The sequence below is a fragment of the Schistocerca americana genome, chromosome 1, assembly GCF_021461395.2.
Source record: "Schistocerca americana isolate TAMUIC-IGC-003095 chromosome 1, iqSchAmer2.1, whole genome shotgun sequence".
Taxonomy (NCBI): domain Eukaryota; kingdom Metazoa; phylum Arthropoda; class Insecta; order Orthoptera; family Acrididae; genus Schistocerca; species Schistocerca americana.
In genome coordinates this window covers 787,595,453-787,619,713 of record NC_060119.1, presented here as the reverse complement: position 1 = coordinate 787,619,713, position 24,261 = coordinate 787,595,453, and the positions used below count along the sequence as shown (strand labels likewise).

Genomic DNA, 24,261 nt, shown 5'->3' with positions numbered 1-24,261 from the left:
CCATTGCACTTGATGTTGAGCAGTCTGTCACCACAGGTAATTATGAGATGTGTTCCTGAGTAGGGTGGTATGAGTGGTGGCTCTACCACTTTGGTACACAGTATGTGTACAGAGCTATAGGCTGGTGTGTACACACACTTTTCCAATGCCATACTGCTTCAGTACCTGAGGTTGGAGGCGGGAAATGTGGCCATGTGAGTGCCAGTGGATGGGCTGATGCATCATAGTGTGATGGTACCTACTCCATAAAATCACCAAGTATGATGAAGGGTTATCTGTAGTTGTGGTCAGCAGGTGAAATGCCGATTTCTTCTTTCAGTGTTACCGCCAGACCAAGCAGTACTAGCAGGAGTGCTTTCATCCAGCTGGCATTGTGGCAAGTTAGGGGGGCTTCCGGTGTTTGATGTAGCTGTTTGGCCAAGCCATTAGATGACAGATGGTGGATGGTAGTTCTGTGTAACTGCATGCCACAGTCGGGTGACTTACATGAACAGGGCACAGCCAAACTGGCACCCTGGATCCATTATGATGTGATTGGGGCAGCTGGAGTGTGCCATCCAGGTGTCAGCAAATGATCTGGTGATGGCTTGGTGGTGATGTTCACTATGGGCATTACTTCTGGCCAGTGTGCGAAGCAGTCTACCACTGTTAGCAGACAATGCTTGCCTTGAGATAGAGGGAGTGGACCCACAATGTCCACATCAACATGTGTAAAATTTTGTGTTGTGTCTCAAAAGACACTGACAGGTGCTTGAGTGTGCCTCCAGACCTCAAGACACTGGCATGCTGTGCAGATGCAACCCCATTGACAGCAGTCTTTCTGTAGTACTGGCCATATGAAATGCATGATGGATGATGTGTGCCTCTTGAAACACCACAGCAAATTTTGCAGGCAAATCTGGGAATGGGAACTAACTCACTGTAGGCAGCTGGAGGTGTCATGGTGGATGCTGTCCAGGTTTTTGTCATTCTCCTGTCCTTGGGCAACATCTTTTAAGTTCACAAGAAGAGAAGTAAGAGTATATGTGTGAGACAAGCAGTTGGTGCTGATGTCAGTTCCAGAAAAATTGCAGACGTCCACGGAGAACTGTGATATGTACTACAGTTGCCAGAATTGGTGTGGCATATACTTGGTATTACTGTTCCAAAACATGTGAGTTAGGGGTTTGTCAAAAGTGTAAATCATGAAGCAACGGGCTTCTACCAACAGAAGGAAGTATTTTACTGCAACTCTGAAAGCTTCCATGAGAAGAAACCAAGTGACTGCCAGCCACCATGAACACATTGTTGAAGCTCTGCAACTATGGCTGTCTGGCTAGTGTTCTTGAACCCAGCCAGTTCAGTGTCGTGCACAGAGTGAGTGCACAGCATTGCTTCTGCGAGAGTTTGTTCGGACTTAATAAAGCTTCTCTCCCCTGCATCTATACAGGTAACAGGCGTCCTCTCTTCAAGGTGGGGCCACGTAGCACTGCAGTCAGTGGTTCTACCATGCAGCGGCACTGGGCAGATGGTGCTGATAAAAATTTATCATGGTAAGATATCTCTGCGCTCCACATGTTCAAGATTGCCTGTTACAGTAGTGGCATGGATCCACTAGGGGTGATTAAATGCCCTAGAAACTCAGTTTCTGTGATCCCGAATATTCTTTTTGAGGGGTTAATGATGATGCCAACCTCGCTCAGGTGTCGAAAGATGGTCGTTACATGGTAGTGGTAGAGTTTGGACAACTTGTAATAGACCAGGATGCCATCAAGGTACACTAAACACCATGGTAAGCCTTGTAAGATGCCATCCAGGAAATGCTGCCATGTTTGGACAGCATTCCAAAGTTCTAAAATTATGTACATGCTTTCAAAAATCCAAAAGGGCATGATAATTGGTGTTTTCTGAATGTCTTCAGGCACCACAGAGATCTGCAGGAATGCCTTCACACAGTTAATGTTGCTAAATATAACTGAGCATGCCAAGATGTGGCTACAATCTTGCATGTCCATTACCAGATATCAGTCTGGCACTGTTTGTGTGTTTAATGTACAACAGTCTCCAAATGGGTGCCATGAATTATCCTTCTTTGGCATTAAGCGCAAGGCAGAGGAGCATGATGGTCTGGTTGAACAATGCCCTGCTGCAACATGGCCTCGAACTCAGCCTTTGCCGCAGCGAGTCGCTTGGGTGTGAGTCAACATGAATAGCATTAGGTGTAGTTATGGTGTGGTGGACTGTCACTTCCTTTGGTACACCAGCTGGGTGAGTGAGCTCCAGAAATTTCTCCAATATATCTGTGTACTGTCAACGAAACTTCAGTTGTTTAACACTGAAAAAGCATCAACTCCCGCTGTTTTAAAACTTTTTGTAGTGGCCAAGGGAATCTGCACCCAGGACTGGCTTGTTGATGTCAACCACAGTGAATGTCAATGCAAATGTGCAGCACAGCCCAACATCCAAATTTCGGTGATCCATGCCATATGTTTTTATTGTTGCATTGTTTGCTGTCATAAGAGACAGTGCATCAGCCTTCCAGCAGTTTCTTAATATAGATCAGGGGACAATAGGCAGATCAGAACCTGTGTCGACAAGATACTTCACACTGCCAGCACATTCCATTATGAAGAGACAGCTGGATATTGCACTGCACCCAGGTGTGCCTAGGTCCGGTTGCAGCTGGCACTTCAGTGTGAGCAGGGAGGCTGACACTTTGTCACTTCAGTGCCAAACTGGGAATGTTATAAGCATAAACCACTCTGCTGCTGCTCTGACATTGTTGGTGTACTGCCAGAATGGATAGTAATGCATTGGTGGTTGTGCGAGCTGGATCGGTGGTAGTAGGATCTGCTGTCACTACAGTGCCTGCTGTCCTCTGTCCACGGGTGCATCGACTGGTTGACCTGCATGGTGAGTGTTGCCACCTGTGCATCTAAGTCTTGAAGTAGGTGGTGCAGGTTGGTGGCCATGCCAGTGGCTGCAGGAGACCTGTGTTAGGACGGTATTACACTATCAAATTTCTTTGTCAAAGATTTGATCAAAGATATGATCAAATATTCATCAAATTTATTTGACAAAGATCTTTGATGTGGCACTAAAAAGGGATATTACACTGTCATCATATTTTGCATCAAAGTTCAAGATGGCTGACAACAACAACTTGTTATTTACCACAGCAGTTGCCGTGTAACACAATTGCACTGTGTGCACACTTGGAAGAGAAGTGGGGGAAGAAAAGGAAATGTTCCAGGGTGAAGCTGTGGGCTTTATGATGAGACAATAAAAGCATTCAACAAATCTTGTTATGTGAGCTTGTAGTGGAGGACATCAAGTCATACATAAAATACTTAAGAATGGATGAGCATACATTTCAGTATGTGCTTAGTGAAGTGTATCCTCATATCACAAAGCAGTGAACACAAGACCAGTGACTTTTATGGTCAAATCTACAGCGAGGCCCTAGATTTGATCAAATTTATTTGATGACAGATGAGATTTGACAAAGTGCCTTATTACACCATTAAACTTCTTTGACATAAATATTTGACATATCAACTTTGACAAATAAATGTGATAGTGTAATACTGGCCTTATTACAGGGTCAAATTTTCCAGCACAGCTACAGCACTGTAGGTTGCCATGGCAGCAGTATTGGGCACCATTGCCAGTGTGTCATGCAAAGAAACAGAAAAGTCCATGGCAGCATTCATTTGCATTTCTGTTTGTGTAACAATGACCACTTGCACCTGGGCTGAGAGGCTGTGCATTCAGATGGCACACAACAGCAAGCCCAGGACCATGTTGCATTCTGCGAGGCTCCACAGGAAGTGAGATGGCTTTCTGTCACCATATTTCCCTTCAGGCAGAAACTGATCACCTGTTGTTCCAGCAATGATGAAATTCCCCAGATCGATTGCTCTTTTAGTTGCTTATATGAAGTCTGTGTTGGCCTCATAGTCTCGATTAGGTGCCTCACGACATATTAAAATTTGATGAGGCCACAGATGATGTTGTTACTCAGAAAAACAGCTTCCAGTTGCTTGAATCACATGATTATGTCATGAGGCCAAAAGGGCAGCAGCCTAACCAACACTTGTCCTGTGCCTGCCACTGTTCCCATAACAGTGGGAGGTGTCAGTGTGGCCATGCCTTGCAAATGAAAGTTTTCCTCAGCTGATTCCAGGTGGGCAGAAATTGTGCAAGAGGAGAGTGCCTGAAGCTCACTCACCAGCCTCTGGTTGCTCACTAGCAGCTCATCTACAGTCTTTTGTCTACTTATTATGAAATTTGTCCAAGGTTGTAATCTTGAATTATCACGTAGCTCTCAATGGTTTGTTCACAAACAAATCAGTTTTGTATGAAAGGACATAAGTAGTAGATCACTCATGATTCCACGTCACTCACACTGATGAAAGTTTGTCACCATGTATTTAGCCTATTAATCACTTTGGGGCCACCAGTGAAGTGGGAATGTCTGGGTATCACCACTTGGATTTCAGTCGTGAAGTGAGCCAACTTTACTGTTGCACCCATGCACTTTGTTCTGAATGTAGGCTATGATGATGATGATGTGCCAATGGGAACTGATAAGTACACATTTGCTGAATGTATTTATTCTGCATAAATGAGTAAATGAACAAAATACAAAAATGAAATCAAATCACAGTGTCCATTAACCAGCAATCACCAGAATTCCATTTGCATAATAGTTGAACACTGATCCCAGAGGGTGTACACTCCCAAGTGATGAGTGCATTGTCCAATTTTGTGAGCATGGGAGAACAATGACTGCACATCCAAAATGAAATGAACTTTTTTCAAGACTGTAGAGTGCGATGTATTTCACAGACGTGATGAAGCGAAAGTGGAAACGAGTAGAGAGGTCTAAACGAGCTTCTGTAGCATTCTGTGGAGATCTCACATAAGCTCAACCCACATGGTCAATGGACTGAAGTTATAGACTCTCAAAAAAAAGGGTCTGTACTGTACAGTGGCTCATTTCTCACTGCCCTTGCTCTTTGCTGACATGCGCCTGCGTGTGCGCAACACACTGCCAGACTTTTACCTATTAGTAGGTATGTGCACTCATGGGTATCTGATGCAACTGACTTGGACCAGTTGAGAGTAGCTCTGGTCCATTCACACATTTTTGCAGCTCAGCTGGCATAGGTCTACTATCATTTTCAGAGCTTGAAAGAGGCAAGAAATGAAGCTTATCTACTAGATTGTAAATGAAGTGCACTGTCTAAAGACTCTAGATGCAGAAACTGTATTAGTTGTCATAGCTATTAAGGATGAAGAGAAAAAGTGTAGGGCTTAAAGCATTATACTTTCTTTATCTGTGTGCTAGAAAAAGCATTACAGGAAAAAAGTAATAGGGGCAGATCAATACACATAAAGACAATCAGGAGACAGTACTTCTGCTAATATTTGTATGTATTGGCCTCCTCCTACTATTTTTTTTCTCTGATGGTTATTTGAGCACCTGGTTAACCACTGTGGTTGGAGCCCAAGGTGCCTAATGTCAGAGGGATGACATGAGTAGCCAAGTCCTAGTGGCAAATATCAGCTGCCTCATTGTTAGTTTGGTGGGTGGGGTATGTCAGTCATTCAGGCCAAACATCAGCACAAACCAACATGTGTACATGCAGCTGCACCTTCTCCTTGGGTAGGGATAATATTGCTGGATGCCATAGCAGATGATGTACTAACCTGTCCCTTTTTCTGGCAAGGGTCATCCACATACTTCTTTCCTTATCCACTTTTTTAGTACTTCTTCACTGTATATTATCTTTCTTTCCCCATCAACTTTTTAGTTCTTTCTCATTTTGTACTTTATCTGTTCATTTCTTTTTTAACATTCTTTGGTATCAGCATATTTCAGATGCTCCCAGTTTCTACTTCTCTTGATGTCCAGTGATCCACATTTGACTCCTGTACAATGCCATGCTCCAAACAGAATTTCAGCCTGCTGGTCATTACTACAACATATCTGTATGTTTTCAGTCCTGGAGCTGATTTCTGAATCATTAGCTAAATGTGATGTAATCCAGCTAATATTCACTTCATAGTATTCTCAAAGAATATGTTTTTGTCTTGTGGTCTTGGAAGAGGCTGTTTGCTACAACCAGCTGAAATCTATGACAAATTCAAGAACACACTCTGCTCTCTCATTTCTTTCCTTTAGCCCATACTCTGTAGTAAACCTATCTTACATTCCCTATCCTACAATAGCATTTCAATCTCTTAGTGTCACATTTTCATCCTTCTTCAGCCTAAGAAGAATAATTTGCTCATGGTATCTCACTATATTACCTACCTTTCTATTCATAAAAATGCCAACATCTTCAATGATGTTGTCACTATCACCCTATGACCATGATCAGAATCTCTGTTCTCTTTTCCTTTCAATATACTAATTCCTGCCAACAGTGAGTTCATTCCATTCATCTTCCTTCTCAGACTCTTCAGTTTCCCTTCTACATTCAGACTTCTAAAATTACATGATCCAGTTTGTAGAAGATTCGTCCTTCTACTGATAAACCCCTACAGAACAGTCCCCACTCAGAGGTCTGAATGGGAAACTATTTTACCTGCAGAAGATTACAAATTCTGTGAATATACTTCATGTGTTTTGAAAGAATGGCTTCTATTGCCTTCTGTGTCCTCATGCCATGGATCATTCCTGACTCTTCTCCCTTTAGGACAGTATGCCACCATAAGGACAAGGATGATGTACAATCTCATCACAGACACACCCTGAAACTACTTCTTTATTGGTGATTCTGATATATTTTAGGCACTCAGATTACACGAGCCCATCCTGTGATAATTTATCTTCCTCTGTCAGTTATAACTAAATTCCCTGAAATAATACTTGCACAAAATGTGCTTTAACACCTTTTTAAAGATTGAACAAGCAGTCATGATAAACTCAGAATATACACCTGTCTACATTTTTGAGGGCAGTTCACCTTAAGGACAAGGATGACATTTAACTCTCATTATGGGCACTTCATGAAGCTTCTTAGTTATTTGTGATTATTATTTTCAGTAACTACCCTAAACTCATAATAAGGCTGCCTTCACTTTTGAGTCATGACCTATGTGTTTTAACTCACTGATCACCTATAGTCTTAAAGAGAAGTCCACTGTTAGGCTTCCTGCATTAACTGACTCTCTCTTGCCCTGCCTTCTCGTCCCCTTTTATTATAATGTGTCTGAATATCTTCTCTCTTTAAAAACAGATTATTTATGGGTGGTGTCTATTCATGTGGTTATGATAATACTATAATAACTTACCTTGCCTGCATAAATTTGAATAAAAACATATTTTCTATAAATAATACTGACATTAAAATAAATATAATATTGGTAAATACAAATTAACAACATTAATTTGAAATATTACCTAAAATATTCATTCTCACACTGAAAAGACCTTTCCCTTCTTCAGCAAACAGACGATGGATAAATCTGGTTGTATAATTATCATTACATTTTTCATTCCTGCAAACAGTTAAAAATGGTTTTCATTCATGGTTTTACTTACACACTGAAGGTGGGAAAATTCAGAAAGTAACATTTAACATTACTCAGTATGGTGGGTACTTATTTTATTTGTACAAAGCACATCAGTGATGTAGTTTGTGAATTGAAAATAGCTGTAAAGTGTATATCTGAAATGGTAGCAGTTAGCCAACTAAAGATGCAAATGTTATTGAAATATCAGTTAAATATTTTTGTCATAAGACAGAATCTATTTATGGTGAACAGAAGTGTGAGAGAACTAAAGATAACAAAAATGATTGTAATTGATGATGATGATATTTAATTTTTGGGGCACTCAATTCCATGGTTATCACCACCCTACAAATTCCCAATCCTCCATGGTTATCATCACCACCCTACAAATTCCCAATCCTTTCACAGTCCAATGATGCCACTGTTCCTGAATGATGACAAAATGATGAGCACAACACAAACACCCAGACCCTCGGTGGAGAAAATCCCTGACCCAGCTGGGAATAGAACCAGGGACCTCATGATCCAGAAGCAGCATCACTAGCCACTAGACCATGAGCTTCAGACAGATTGTAATTCATTCCAGCAAAGGAATCACTCAGAACAACTAAATTTCCATATGTTGAAAGTGAATATAAGAGAATAACTTAGATATTTATTTATTACTACCATTAGGAATAATTTGTGAGTGGAAATGTATTAGAATGTGAAGGAGGGGAAGTGTGCCACAGAAAGCTAAACGACAATAAAACTGAGAGGAAGGTTATGGAAGTGGGAAAAGGAGTAGTGGAAGCTTAAGGTAGGGGCAGCTCCAGCAGAATGTATTTCAGAAAAGCTGGTGTTGGGAGTGGGAGGTGGATCCATATAGTATGGACTGAGGCAGCTATTGAAGACTTGGTGTTAAGATGTGCAGGATGTTCAGCAATTGTATGGTTTAGTTCACTCTTAGCCACAGTTTAATGGCAGTCATTCATGCAAGTAGACAGATAGTTGTCATCCCCACAATGACTACTGCACAGTAATTAATTACAGCTGGTAAAACTATAAATTGGGTGCTTCCACATACAGCACTCTCATTTAGAGAAACAAAAATGACACCCAAGACCCTCACTCCTGATTGTTGGGCTGTATGGAGGGAAATAATCATGGTGGTATCCTACTACTGTCTGGTGCAACTCCAGACATGTTCTTGCTGGTCGCCTTGGCTCAGTTCGAAGTGGAGCTCATCACTGAATCCAGCCAAAAAGATCATAGGCCAAAGATGTATTTGGAGATGCCCCAGACAGTGATAGGATACCAACCTGACTGTCACCTGACATATGTCCTGATGACCAGGATAAAGATCTTGGGTGCCTTTTCATAGCAGGACCCCTTTGGTTGTCATCTATGGCACCCTTACAGCACAATGCTGTGTTGATGTTATTCTATACCCCACTTTATTGGCTTTCATGGCAAGCCATCTTGTGCTTAAAGTTTAGCAAATGCCTGCAGCACACAACGAGAGATTCTACTGCTTGTCTTCATGCTTGCCAAACCCTACTTTGGTCAGCAAGGTCACCAGATCTCTTCCCAGTTGAGAACATTTGGATCATTATGGGTAGGGCCCCACAACAATCTTGTAATTTTCATGATATAATGCACCAACTGGACAAACTGTGGTATGATGCACCTCAGCAGGACACCTAACAACTCTATCAATCAATGCTAATCAGAGTAACTGCTTGCATAAGGGCCAGAGGTGAACTAATGCATTATTGAGTGTTTTATTTCTGAAGCTCTGTCTCTGGATTAAACTATCCTATTTTTCTGAAATTGTAAACATTTGTTTGTCTGCTCAGGTGAATCATAATTAACAATTTCCATCCCATTCAGATAATTCCTTAATGGTTCATCATTCTTATTTTGTTTTAGAGTGTACTTAGTAATACTGTGCATTATTTACTGTCATACCAATTTACAATGAATGCTGATGCTTGCCATGTGGCTAATAGAACCATTTAGTTTTTGAACCAGATATTTTGTAGAATGAGTGACTAATCAGTAATTTTTTCTTTTCAGTTGGTAGAGGTTCCCAGATTCATGCTTTATGATAGATAAGAGCGTGTCCAATATTCTGTTCTGAATCATCTCATATTCTGAGTGTGTAGATCACATTTCAGCTGAAAGTTTTTTATTGTAAACAAAAAAATGCATTCACTTCAGCTGAATAAAATGTTAGCTCAGTTCCGGAGCTTTAACTGACAAAACACTATTTATTTTGGGTACTCTGCCCCAACAGATAAAACAACAGAGTGTAAAACATTTGCTAAATGAACTTGCCTTTAAGTCAACACATTGAGAGATGCTCATAAGGGCACAATACAATGATCAAGATGTCTACTTCTGTGAGACTGTCTCTCACTGACACCCTCTCTTTTTGTAATGAATATAAAGCACCATCCATGCAAAGGCGATGCCATTAGCACCACAATAGTAGTTTTCTAAGTAGAATTTTCTGATTCACACAATGAAAGGATTAGTCAATGTCACTAAATACACCAACTTCATTTGTGGGAAGCTTGCATTGACTTCTACATGAAAAAGTTTTATCAAAGTGCAAACTGACAGTCAGTTAACAGATCCTGCTTAGTTAATTGAGTTAGTATCAACACAGTGTGGTCTTCAGAGCCAGATTACTGAGTTTAAGTTTTAGTTTATTCTATTGTAGGCCACTTTTCCAAGTATTTAAAAATTTCTTGGACAGTGAAATAACGAGGTAATAATGAAGGTATAATGATGCATTGATGAGGTAATGAAGTAATGATGATAATTAATGCGAAATACTGTTTGTGTTCTGAGTAGTGACTAACTTGGGGCAACAGTGATACATTGAACAAAAAAGATTTTTCTCATCAAGTACATTGACTCAAAAGACAATGTGAATATTCTGACAAGAATGGATAATTTGGTGACAGTTTAGGGAATTTTATGAAGATTTCATTTTCCAGTTTCTGAAGGTAGTAATACTATCTGAGCGCAGTACAGTATGCTGGTACTTAAGTACTGATGTTGTAAGGACGTGTGAATAATGGAGGTTATTTTGAAGTGTGTGACTGCCAGATTCTTTCACCAGCAGCAATTCACGCATCTATGTTCACACCTCACCAGTCTCTTGCTATGATTACCACAGTAACAGCCTAAACTGATTGGTATATGAACTCTCCTTTGAACAGAGTGATATTTACCTCTTCTTTCTTGAAGAAGAAGATGCAGGATACAGCTCCATGATAAAGAATGATGTATAATACAATCATAAATAATATAACAGAGATGTTGAGTCGCAATAGGCACAACAAAAAGATTCACACAATTATAGCTTTTGGCCATTAAGGCTTTTGTCAGCAGTGTGGTTTCAGTTGTCTAAGATTGTAGACGTGTGTGCAAGTTGCATTTGTGTAAGTGTGTGTGTGTGTGTGCTTGTGTGTATGGGTGTCTATTGCTGACAAAGGCCTTAATGGCTGAAAGCTACAATTACGTAAATCTTTTTGTTGACCCTATCGTGACTCACCATCTCTGCCATATGGTGATTAGCAACTTTCCTTCTCTAATATTTTTACATTACATCCTGGATTTTCCATTATTTAATCATAAATAATGTTGCCTTGTGTTCCAAAGTTTGCAGGCTATGGTGAATCGAGGTATCATTTTCAGGATGAAGCAATTTATAAATGAAAGAAACAGCCTTCCTTTTCATTAGATATACTGTAAAAACTTTTACACAAATATATATTGTTGACTGACTTACAAGCAATACATCCACCCATTACAAGCAATACATCCACCCAGAATCATGGACGGGAAGAGACAGATAGTTTAAGAGTGAAAAATTTGATATAAGCTTAAGGTAACATTAGATTAGAGGTACATGTTCATGTTTCTTTTTGTACATACCTCTTTTTGGTGTGGGAATGTTTATATTGCATCTTTGCCCCACACAATGTTCCGATAGTTATTAGATGACATGTACTTTACAGCTAGACCAAAATAAGATCAATCACAACTGACATCCTGGTCCATGATTACTGAACAACAGTATACAATAGTTGTGCATTTTATACACATACATAACATATATAATCAAATTTCATATGGAAGTACCACTTAAACTACTTTTTGGCCAGGCTGGGGATCAAATCCCTTTATTTGTGACCATGTTTATATCTCATTTATCTGCTGCTTGTGTGAGCTTTATGTATATTAAAACTAATTTACATGAAATTGACAAAACTTTGAAGGTTCAGTTTCTGAGAGATCATGACTTGACAAATAGCATGTTTGGATTAGACTCTTTTGCTCCCTTACTGAAGTGTAACCACTGCCCATAGTTTGAACAGTCACATCTCCACACGTTAAGTGGTGTTCATTGCATGCGAGCCTTGCAGTACCATTGTTGCAACTATGGAGAACAGTTCACCCTCGGGTCGATGACTTTGTAAACGACAACTAATTGCACATCGTTATATAGTGACCAAAGGGTAGCTCCTCAAATTGATGTATGTTTCGTTAATATGTTCAGTGCCATGATGGAGAAGCCATAAACTTCTGACCGACCATGGTTACATATACCACGTTGTCCATCACATATTTGTGTCCAAATGGCCATCCCATTGTAATCCCCCCCCCCCCCCCCCCTACTTCCTTCTTCCATCTATTGTCCACATTAAAAAATGCCCAGTCAAAGTAATTAATAAGCAAAGTCTTTTATTAAGATTTGAGGGGAACAAAGATTACCATAAACTTTCAAATTTACTTAGCTTGTCATGTTGAGATGGCTCCAGTTCTTCTTGTCTAAGGGTCCGATTCTTGAAGCTGAAAATCTACCATCAAGTCCGCATGATTGGTCTGAACTAAATAAATTGGAAGATGGTTATTGCAAATTTTTTTGCGTAAATATATTTTCCACTGATTTTATCTCATTTTGGTATATCATACAGTATTTTGATTTTTTACATTAATGAAGCGGACATTACATTGTTCACACAATTGTTCATACAAAAATATGTCTGATCACATCAGAGGCAAGCGTACAACTCTCACTCTCTTCCGAAATAGCAATGTTCCAAAGAGTTCGAAGCTCAATCCGGCGCAAAGTTTTAATTTGCCAAGAAGTTTCATATCAGTGCACACACTGCTGCAGAGTGAAAATTTCATTCTGGAAACATCCCCCTGGCTGTGGCAAAGCCATGTCTCCACAATATCCTTTCTTCTAAGAGTGCTAGTTCTGCATGTTTCACAGGAGAGCTTCTGTGAAGTTTGGAAGGTAGGAGATGAGGTATTGGTGGAATTAAAGCTGTGAAGATGGGTTGCGATTCTTGCTTGGGTAACTCAGTTGGTAGAGCACTTGCCCACAAAAGGCAAAGGTCCTGAGTTTGAGTCTTGGTATGGCACACAGTTTTAATCTGCCAGGAAGTTCCAACATTCCAAATAGTTTACAATTTTTCTTAAAAAATGAATTCCTACTAGTTTTTGTTACAGTATTATGTCAATTATTATTCCATAAATGAAACCAGAAATAAACAAACTAATCACTACAAGACTGCACAATTAATAACAGAAAATTTAAGTGTGCGAATAATTCATAATGAATGTAGGTTGCTTTATTGAATATTTTTGGGAAGATTTCACATGGATTATCTCCATTTTCTTATTACATATTCCCACTATATAATTACATCTGCAAAAAAATGCCTCTCGCACAACTGACAGTTTAAAAAGATTCCTATTGATTTTAATACTCTGAAATAACATTGATGATGCTCACAAGATGAAAGAGTGTCCTTATTACATTCATTATTATGTCTTCTACTGAATGATGCAGAAACCTACTGTCTAGTTGTGTGCATTCTGGAAATAGCTTACATATTCAACGAGATACTAGGCAACTCCATCATTTTGACAGTGCATAAGAACGAGTTGATAAGTATTTCATAGATGTGATGGTGCTTGTGTTCCATCCTAGTCACTCCCAGCTTCATAACATTATTCCTTAATTCATACATTTCACTCTGTAAATCGCATCATGAAGGAGAGCCTTCAACAATATGTCACGTGTCAGTGGGCCCAAATTAATCAAACTGTGAAATTTCTAGACATGCAGCGTAGGGCATCAGCATCTGGAATATTTAACCAAAAGCTCAGTTCCAGCTGTTCTGCACTTAAAAATCTCTCTTACTGTGTTGAGCTGCAGATGAAATTATTAAAATACTTCCATTTGTACTTTAGCTACTCCTTCAATTTTTAGAATTTTTATTCAGAGATTTTTAAATTTTTCATAACACTAATTTTCATTTTAAATAGATTATAGCCTTTCCAGTACAATTACTGTTGAGAATCTTGTGTCAAGCTATTAAACTTACATAAATTCTTAGTATGAAACTGTAGACAGAAACAGCAAGATGTATTTTTTTCCAGTGTAGGTTCTTTTCTATCAGATCATGATGTAACATGGCTATTTCACAAGAAGTTCATATATTCATATAATCTCAAACATGTGCAGCATCTTCCCATTGCCAATAACCTATCACAGGAGAATTTTTCCCCACAGTGTGTTGCTCAAATTGTTTACCTGCTGTTTGTATATTTACTCTTGTGCATACAAGAGGGAGACTAGGAAGAGATGGAATAATAAATTATCACAAATCATTTTAGAGGGTGAGACAATTCTTACATCCCCAGTCTGAAAGATTGTTGAACAACTATGCCAGCATTTTGAGACTTTTATAATTCTGTGTCTGCATGCTGAGTCATGATACCAACCTAACCAATATTCGAGAAGGTATCAGCTCTCTTTCTATAATTTAATTTCTTGTTCTATGCTACCAATATAATTATGCCGGTATTAAATCAGCAAATAGGAGAAAAACAAAAGATATTTAACATCAATGCACAAACAGCATTTCTTTCCAAAGTATTGGCTTTCTTGTTAATGTTACTGTGTTTAATTTACACCAAGAAAGTGTAAATCACTTATAGAAGTTTAAGAATAGCTATTTTTTAATGGAATTTGAAGTGTTTTTTCACTTTTTAATCTATATCATAACTTTTCCAGTGCCTCTGAAAGTCCCTCTACATGAAGACTTTTGCAAACAAGTCCAACCTGGTGACACCTTTCAAGCAAAAAGGAAATGCAAAATGAGCATTAGGCCTATCCAGGCAGCTGAAGATGGATTGCAATAATGGGAACTCTTATGATGACACTAGGGAACAAAAAGAATTTTTGTTGCTCTCAAAAGGAACATGAATACCTTCGCAAACCACACTAAAGCTGACTTAATAGTGTAACAATACCAGAGAAGGGAAGTTGCTACTCACCCTGTAGCAGAGATGCTGAGTCGTGATAGGGACAACAAAAAGATTCACACAATTATAGCTTTCGGCCATTAAGGCCTTTGTCAGCAGTAGACACACATGCGCACACACACACACACACACACACACAACACACACACACACACACTCACGCAAACTCAACTTGCACACACATCTGCAGTCTCAGAGAACTGAAACCACAATGCAAGCAGCAGCACCAGTGCATGATGGGAGTGGCGACTGGGTGAGAGTAAGGAGGAGGCTGGGGCAGTGAGAGGGAGGGATAGTATGGTGGGAGTGACGGACAGTGAAGTGTTGCAGTTTAGATAGAGGGCAGAAGAGAAGGTGTAGAGGGGGGAGGGAGTAAGTAGCGGAAAGAGAGAAATAAAAAGAAATTAAAAGACTGGGTGTGGCAGTGAAATGAGAGTTGTGTAGTGCTGGAATGGAACAGGGAGGGGGCTGGATGGGTGAGGACAGTGACTAACCAAGGTTGAGGCCAGGAGGGTTATGGGAATGGGAATGTCGGATGTATTGCAGAGAAAGTTCCCATCTGCACAATTCAGAAAAGCTAGTGTTAGTGGGAAGGATCCATATGACACAGGCTGTGAAGCAGTCGTTGAGATGAGGGATATCACGTTTGGCAGCATGTTCAGCAACAAGTTGATCCACTTGTTTTTTGGCCACAGTTTGTTGGTGGCCGTTCTTGTGGACAGACAGCTTGTTGGTTGTCATGCCTACATAGAATGCAGCACAGTGGTTGCAGCTTAGCTTGTAAATCACATGACTGGCTTCACAGGTAGCCCTGCCTTTGATGGGACAGGTGATGTTAGTGACCGGACTGGAGTAGGTGGTGGTAGGAGGATGTATGGGACAGGTCTTGCATCTAGGTCTGTTACAGGGGTATGAGCCATGAGGTAAGGGATTGGGAGCAGGGGTTCTGTAAGGATGGACGAGTATATTGTGTATATTGTGTAGGTTCAGTGGACAGCGGAATACCATGGTAGGAGGGTTAGGACGGATAGTGGGCAGAATATTTCTCATTTCAGGGCATGATGAGAGGTAATCAAAACCCTGGCAGAGAATGTAATTCAGTTGCTCCAGTCCCGGATGGTACTGAGTTACGAGGGGAATGCTCCTCTGTGGCTGTACTGTGGGACTTTGGGAGGTGGAGGGAGACTGGAATGATATGGCACAGGAGATTTGTTTTTGTACAAGGATGGGAAGATAATTACAGTCAGTGAAGGCTTCAGTGAGACCCTCGGTACATTCTGAGAGGGACTGCTCCTCACTGCAGATGTGATGACCACAGGTGGTTAGGCTGTACAGAAGGGACTTCATGGTATGGAATGGGTGGCAGCTGTCGAAGTGGAGGTATTGCCAGTGTTTTTGTTGTGTCTATCATGACTCAGCATTTCCCCTATATGGTGAGTAGCAACTTTCTTTCTCTGGTATTGTTACATTCCATCCTGGCTTTTCCATAGTTTGACTTAATAATGTGGTTTTATTGGTATATGATTGGCACTGTGCATACCTATCACCATCTTTTCATATCAATCCTGTGAAGCTTTTGTGTGTATTCTGTTAATCATATACTGATTGAGTTTCCACTTGTAGTATCGGCCACTATCCAGCCACATTTTCAAATCACACATCACCAGTTACACAACTGTGCTTCCTACAGCTGCCACTGTGGCATGAGGGCACTGCCACAGATGATTACACCCACTGCCAATGAGATGCAAGTATGCTCTTTCTGGAGCTCTAGATGCTGGTATACTTAAGTTTGAACATTCATGCACTGAGCCCATTTTGTGTGTTTGCAGTTGAATAACAATTACAGAATTTCGTAATGGCAAAGGCTCAACATCTGAACAGACATTGTATTGTAGAGAGCAGATTTATAAATCCTTCATAACTGTGTATATTTCTCCATTCAAATCTACTGTTAGTAATGATACTGCAACTACAACAACAAAGTTACATATTGTCACATAGAAGAAGGTGTAATTAGATGAATGACAAACACTAACTTCACTTAACGAAGATTTATTCAGCACTTGCACATACAAGAGCATGGAGCAAACTGCCTCTAGACAGAACACATACAGTATATATACAGCTAAAGAACATTCTAGTACGATTCTTGACATTCATGGATACTTCTAGAATGTACTCAAACCAAATACAGAAATTAAAATTGTACAGTCCAGGGGAGTTTTGAACTCACAAACCTCCCTGCAACAGTTAAGTATCATAACCACTACACCATGGTGACTGTACTGCTGAGTTTCTTCTGCGACATTGCTCCCTCGTTAAGAGAACAGTGTCTTGGTGTTACGTCCTCCTAGTCCACGAACGAGTCATTGGTCCTCCATACTTTGACTCCCGATGACTGATGCTCTCCCAGGTAGTGACCTTAGAACTTCTTTTGCCACTATGCTCTTCGTAACCTTTCTGCTTGTTGCCTGTTTCTGGAGCTTCGAATTTACCCTGAGTGTCATGATCCTTGTAGGGCTTCATTCGAAGGACGTGGACCGTATCTCTGATCTTTCGAGATCTTGCATCGGGGTCGAAATCTTCAACTTCATAAGTAACATCAGACAACTGTCTTACACCCTTATAAGGTCCAAAGTAGCGCCTGAGGAGCTTCTCAGAGAGACCAACCTTCCATACAGGAGTGAAGATCCAGACGAGGTCACCAGGCTGGTAGACAACAGAGCGGTGGCTCACATCATACCTTCAGCTATCGTTTTCTTGAGCCAACAGCATGCAGAAACAAGCTAAATGCTGAACTTCCTCAGCTCTGGTTAACACCTGGCCGATGTAGTCATCGACCACATCATCAGGATGTAATGGAAACACAGTGTCCATCATCCAAATGTCACGAAAGGTAGCACCTCATCGCAGTCGCTCTGCTCAACATTGATGAACACTGATAGCATGTCCGCCAAAGTCTTATTAAGGCGTTCAGTAAGCCCGTTAGTTTGTGTATGGTAGGCAGTCATCATGTGATGAGTAATGTTGCACCAATTGTTTATCTCTGACACAAGATTCGATTGAAAAACTTTACCTTGATCCATAATTAATGACCTTGGGGTACCGTGTTTCAATATAATGTCTTCCACAATGAATTTGGCTACCTCGGATGCTTTGGCTATTTTCACTGCTTTTGTAATGGCATAGTGAGTCAGATAATCAGTGCAAACAAGAATCCATCTCTTGCCACTAGCAGACATTGGAAATCGTCCAAGGAGGTCAATCCCAACATGCTGGAAAGGCATTTTGGCTGGTGGAATTGGTATGAGTCAGCCAGGTGGTTTCTGAGGAACTGCCTTTCTCCTCTGGCACACTCTACACTGCGACACATAGTGATGGACACTCCTAAATAAACCTGGCCAGAAAAATCTCTTGCGGATTCTATTGTAGGTCTTAATAAATCCTAAATGTCTAGCCTCTGGTGTGTCATGGAATTTCTGTAGAACATCTAAGTGCATGTGTTTAGGAATCACTGGTAGCAACCTCTTTTCAAACAGATCAAAGTTTTTCTTGCAAAGTAATCCATTAACTACCTTAAATTGTCGTTTCACATCCTCTGACCAATTTAAGGCAAGCATAATTTGAGATATCTTGGCATCCTTCTTCTGCTCAGCAGAGAGATCCTAGAGTGCAGCAAGGCAGTCACCCTTGTACAGGGTTTCTTGAGAGACAGTTGGCATCTTGATGTTTTCTTCCACTTTTGTACACTGTGGTAATGTCATACTCCTGAAGACATAGTGCCCACGTGGAGAGACGTCCTGTTGGATCCTTAAGACCCGTCAGCCGACAAAGTGAATGATAGTCTGTAACAACTGTGAATGGCCTTCCACAGAGATACTGTCAAAATTTGCACATAGCCCAGATCACAGCAAGACACTCTCTTTCTGTAGTTGAGTAGTTTCTCTTGGCTTTTGTAAGTGTCGTGGAAGCATAGGCTACAACCCTTTCTTTTCCATCTGAAATTTGCGCCAGAACAGCACTGATCCCATACCCACGGGCATCTGTGTGTAGTTCTGTAGGTGCTCTCTCATCATACAGACCAAGAACAGGGTCAGTCATCAGAGATTTTCACAGCACATTGAAAGAATCTTGTTGAGCACCATCCCAGATAAATTCAGCATCAGCTTTTAACAACTCCTGGAGTGGCCTGGCTTTGATACAAAAGTCTTTGATAAAAAACACTGATTAGAACATAATCTGAAAAAGCTTCTCACATCTCAAATACTTTCAGGAATAGGAAATTCCGTTATAGATCTCTCCTTTTCTGGGTCTGCCCGCTCACCTTCCTTTGACACGAGATGTCCAAGTATTTTGATTTCCTTTGCTCCAAAGAGACACTTTCTTGGATTAAGTTTCAGTCTGCCCTGTTGGAGACACTTAAGAATGGCCCTCAGTCTTTTTATATGTTTATCAAATGTCTCTGACAACACTATAATGTTATCTAAATAACAGACACATCATCCACTTCAGATGACATAGAAGATTATCCATCATACGTTCAAAAGTTGCTCGTGCATTACACAAACCAAATGTCATTATCTTAAACACATACAGGCCCTCAGAGGTGATGAATGCAGGTTTTCAAAAATGGTTCAAATGGCTCTAAGCACTATAGGACTTAACTTCTGAGGGCATCAGTCCCCTAGAACTTAGAACTACTTAAACCTAACTAACCTAAGGACATCACACACATCCATGCCTGAGGCAGGATTCGAACCTGCGACCGTAGTGTGTGCGCAATTCCAGACTGTAGCGCCTAGAACTGCTCGGCCACCCGGCCGGCTGAATGCAGTTTTCTCACGATCAGCCTCATCTACTTTGATTTGCCACTATCCCTAGTACATGTCCATGGTTGAGAAAAACTTAGCCCCCTCAGACAATCTAGAGTATGATCAATTTGTGGAAGAGGGTAAATGTCCTTTTTGGTTATCTTATTAAGCTTCCTGTAATCAACACAAAAGCACCAACTGCTATCCTCCTTCCTGCCGAGGACCACTGGTGACGACCATGGACTATTCGAAGGCTGAATGATGTCACTCTTCATCATTTTCTCTACCTCGTCGCAAATTATTCGATGTTCCATTGCTGACACACGGTATGCTCTCTGGCTTATTAGTTGATGGTCTCCAGTGCTAATCTGGTGTTTCACCATTGATTTGTCTATTTTCTCTTCACCTGTGGATTGAAGCATTCAGAGAACGCTTGAAGAATGGCAAGTAGCTTCTTCTGATGTTCCTTAGTGAGATTTGGTGATAGTTGAGCTAGAAGATCTTGTAGTGGTAGCGCTAATTTTGCCCATAGATTTGGCATGGGAGGTTTCTATGATGCTCAACAGTTCTTCAATGAACAGCTCAGCGTTTGCTATGCAAAGGTGTCTTGGAAGGATCTGCAGTTCTCGGCGACAGTTAACTATCCACAATTCACCGAATCCGCTCTTAAACGAGATGACAGAGGCTGGAATGACCAAGTTATTCTTCAGTGGTATGCTTCTCTTACATTCCACTACAAGATCCATAGGTTGATGCATGGCATGACACGTGACAGTTGCCTTTCTAGTGCTGACTGCAGGAATGACCACTTCATCCAGCACACCTAGTCTCCACACATTCCGATGCACATCTTCCTGTTCACAGTATCTCATCTCGTCTAGCATAATCTTTGAGCAACCACAATCTAAAATTGCCTGAGACGCTTTCAAAAAGTCCCATCCGAGAATGACATCATGGCTACACTCTTGTAAACAGCCACTCATACCCACACAAAAGGTACATCTTCCTGTAGGTTTTACATATTTCCAATTAGCCACCTTCATCAGGGATGTTTTGTTGTCAATAAATACGGTTTTCTGCAATTGGCAATGGCACTTCTACGAAATGACTGAATTTGATACTCCAGAGCCCACAAGAGCTTGGGCTGGTCGGCCATCCCTGAGGATATCAACGTAGTTTTCTATCATTTTTGTAGTGATTGATGGCAGAGGATTTTTCTCTTTGGTGGCCTCATCACCAAGGAAGGTCACACACTTTAGTTTTCCTTGTTGTGATGGCCAGGTGATTGGCTGGAGCTTCTAAACGGTGATGGAGACATTGATCGGTGTGTTATGGAGCATCCTCTCCTGTGGCTAGCTTGCGACGATGGTGAAATATGTCGTTCTGCACCCACACCTTCTTGTTCATCTTCATCGTCCCAGAGTTGGTGTCAGCTAAGATTGGTCTGCTGTCTTCTGGCGTGGGCATCATCAAACATCCGGCGCCTTTCTCAATAATAGCGCACCACATGTCCCGGTCAACTGCAGTGGAAACATACTGGTTGGTTATCCCGGGTCCTCCAGACATCAGTCTTCCTTGGTGACCAAACAGGTTCCTTATGTGGAATTGTATGAACTTAACTTCACCTGGGTCTCAACAATTTCACCATTTTAAAAGGAAATGAAGGACGAGAGATTGGTTTCAGTGTCTGTTCCACTTCCTCCCTTACGACCTCTTGAAGCGTCTCAGTTTTTTGCTCACCATGCAATCCAAGCACCTTTGGAACTTCCTCTCTCACTATCTGATGAAGAACACTTATGAAATCAGTTGCTTCCTCCATCACAGACATCAATATGATGTTTGCAAGGCATTTAAACTTCTTGTGTGTAATTCTTTTTTGATAATTGTGTCAATATACTGGCACCATTTTATGAAGTCGTCTGCTGTCGAAACCTCCTTGCGGAGTAGGGCCTGATACATGTCCTCAGCAACACTCTCCATGAGATGTGCAACCTTACCTTCCTCCTTCATTCTAGGGTCCACTATTTTACACAGCTCCAGGATGTCTTGAATGTAGGACACTGTACTTTCTCCTGGACACTGTGCCTGCACTTTAATTTATCTTCAGCCTTGCACTTCTGTCACTGCGTGTCGCCAAAATACTTGTGCAGTTCCACCTGGAGTACTTCCCCAGCTTCTGAACTTCTCCTCGTTCTCCTCATACCATTGCTTGGCAGTGCCCTCCAAGTAGAAAAATACATTAGCCAAACGCACAGTGTCATCCCATTAGTTAAATTTGGCTATACACTCATATACCTTCAGCCACTTGTTTGGATCTTGGCCATAGTCACCAGAGAACTTGGAAAGATGTCTCTTGTGGTGGTACACAGTTGCTGTTATCATAACGTCCTCTTCTTCTTCTGTCTTCGGTAGATTGCGATCTGTTGAATATGGCTCGAACTCAGGTTTCTCACCACATAAACGGCGGCTCTGTCATGGCCTGATGGGAGTCACAGTGCCATCGATAATGTGCGCTATCGCAAGGTCCAATACCTGGCGCCTCCACCAGACTAATGTCACGTAGAAGAAGGTGTAATTAGATGAATGACAAATACTAACTTCACTTATCAAAGGTTTATTCAGCACTTGCACATTCAAGAGCGTGGAGTGAACTGCCTCTGGCCAGAAGACATATAGTATATATACAGCTACAGAACATTCCAGTACAATAAGACTTTTATCCATTGTGGATGTGGAACACTGCAACTGTGGTGTGAAAAGGTTTTCAGAAATTACTGCAACCAGTCGCCTTTTATGTAGATGTATTTTATTTAACCATGACCGGTTTCGAGCTGCCTAGCAACTCATACCATCTGATGATGAGTTGCTAGGCAGCTCGAAACCGGTCATGGTTAAATAAAATACATCTACATAAAAGGCGACTGGTTGCAGTAATTTCTGAAAACCATTCCAGTACAATGATTCTTGACATTCATGGATACCGAATATAAAAATCAAAATTGTACAGTCCAGGTAAGTTTTGAACTCACAACCCTCTACGCAACAGTTTAGTATCATAACCACTCCACCATGGCACTACTCAGATTCTTATGCGACAATATTATTTTTACTATGTGATATTAGATGCAGAATAAATTATTATCTGACATCTCTGTTCATAACAGCATGTGTTACTCACTCCTGTATCCACTAAAGAGCCACACAGTGTGCAAGAAAGTCATAATAGACTGACAACGAGGATGAGATAATGGAACAAGTAGCTTTCAACACCAGAATTCTATTGAATTCTTTTTGTGTGTGTGCATATATTAAGTTGAAATATGTAAGTTGATTTTTAAGGAATCACGACAGGCCAGGGAGAGCAATATCTAAGTGCCACACAGTGTCTAATATCTCTTGTTCAGTTTCAGAGTCAACAAATAACACAACTGCTGTCAGCCTCATACAGGTGCAAGCAATCCATCAGCAGAAGGCACCAGAAGCTAAAGAAGGAACTCAGCTGCCACCTTTCATTATTCTGAAAGTCCGATAAGATGAATGAAACATGAAAAGAATACATAACACAGCTGCATCAACATTTCAAAGCCTACAAAATTGTCGGTGAATCATGTGATACATTTTTCTTTCCTTGTGTAGAGTGTACACCTACCACCACCTAGTGAAACATTTCCCCTAAGCAAGCCTCCAACCCAGCTGTACGAGGTCATAATTGCAAGATTAGACAAACTTTTTGAGAGTCAACTACACACTGCTGCTGCTCGGTATAAATTTTTCTGCGCGCAACATCATAGTGATCAGTCCTATAAAGAATGGACTGCGGAATTGTAGGACATGAGTAGATAATGTAAATTCAGTTGCATGTTGTGATATTATCAGGAAAAAGTACAGTGTGATACTATTACTCAGAATCTCTTACACAATTCCAGCCCCGACCTCAGCGTTCACTAGGCACCACTATGTAAACAAGGCCACACTCCCAACACATACCAGCAAAATGCTAAATACACTACCCCAGCTCCGTGCAAAAACGAAATCATGCATGAAATGCTGTGTCATCCATGATTAGAAATATTGCTTTTTCAGACAAGCTGAATGCAAATTTTGTCATCACAGGGGGACATACAAAAATGGCCTGCCCATAAAGGACTAGAAAGCCCTCCTCTGTTTCATGGGGGAATAATACAAAGCAGGAACAGATGAAAATCAATGTCATTTCATATTCAGATTCTGTGTCTCCTCCTCCTCAAAAATGAGACAAGCAAAGATGCAGAAAATGCACAAACACACATTTAATGGGAATACCACACACTTCAAAAAGGCTATTCCAACATCAAAATTCACAAAAGCACTCAAGTGTGCAGGTGAAAACAGACAAGGAAAGGACAACTGCATTCAGAGAACACACTGCAAACTGTGGATTGAATTGCAAATTTCTAGCCAGTCATACATTTTAAACTACATACTGGAGATTATGTCATGCTGCTTAACCTAGATGCATAAGAAAAAAGTGGCCAACCATCTTTGAAAACATCAAATCTGGCTCTCAGCACCTATTTCAGTGCTTGGAACATGGTGATTATCTGAAAAATACAAAAACTAAGGA

General features: G+C 40.8%; 1 protein-coding gene across 1 annotated transcript in view; it reads right to left on the bottom strand.

Annotated features, from left to right (window-relative positions):
* LOC124594244 (ATP-dependent 6-phosphofructokinase-like) overlaps positions 1-24,261 on the bottom strand; it is a 426,583-nt gene that overhangs the window by 90,186 nt on the left and 312,136 nt on the right. The window contains exon 14 of the mRNA XM_047132611.1: positions 7,394-7,491. Coding sequence (XP_046988567.1) covers positions 7,394-7,491 — 98 coding nt within the window. The remainder of the gene's footprint in view (positions 1-7,393; positions 7,492-24,261) is intronic.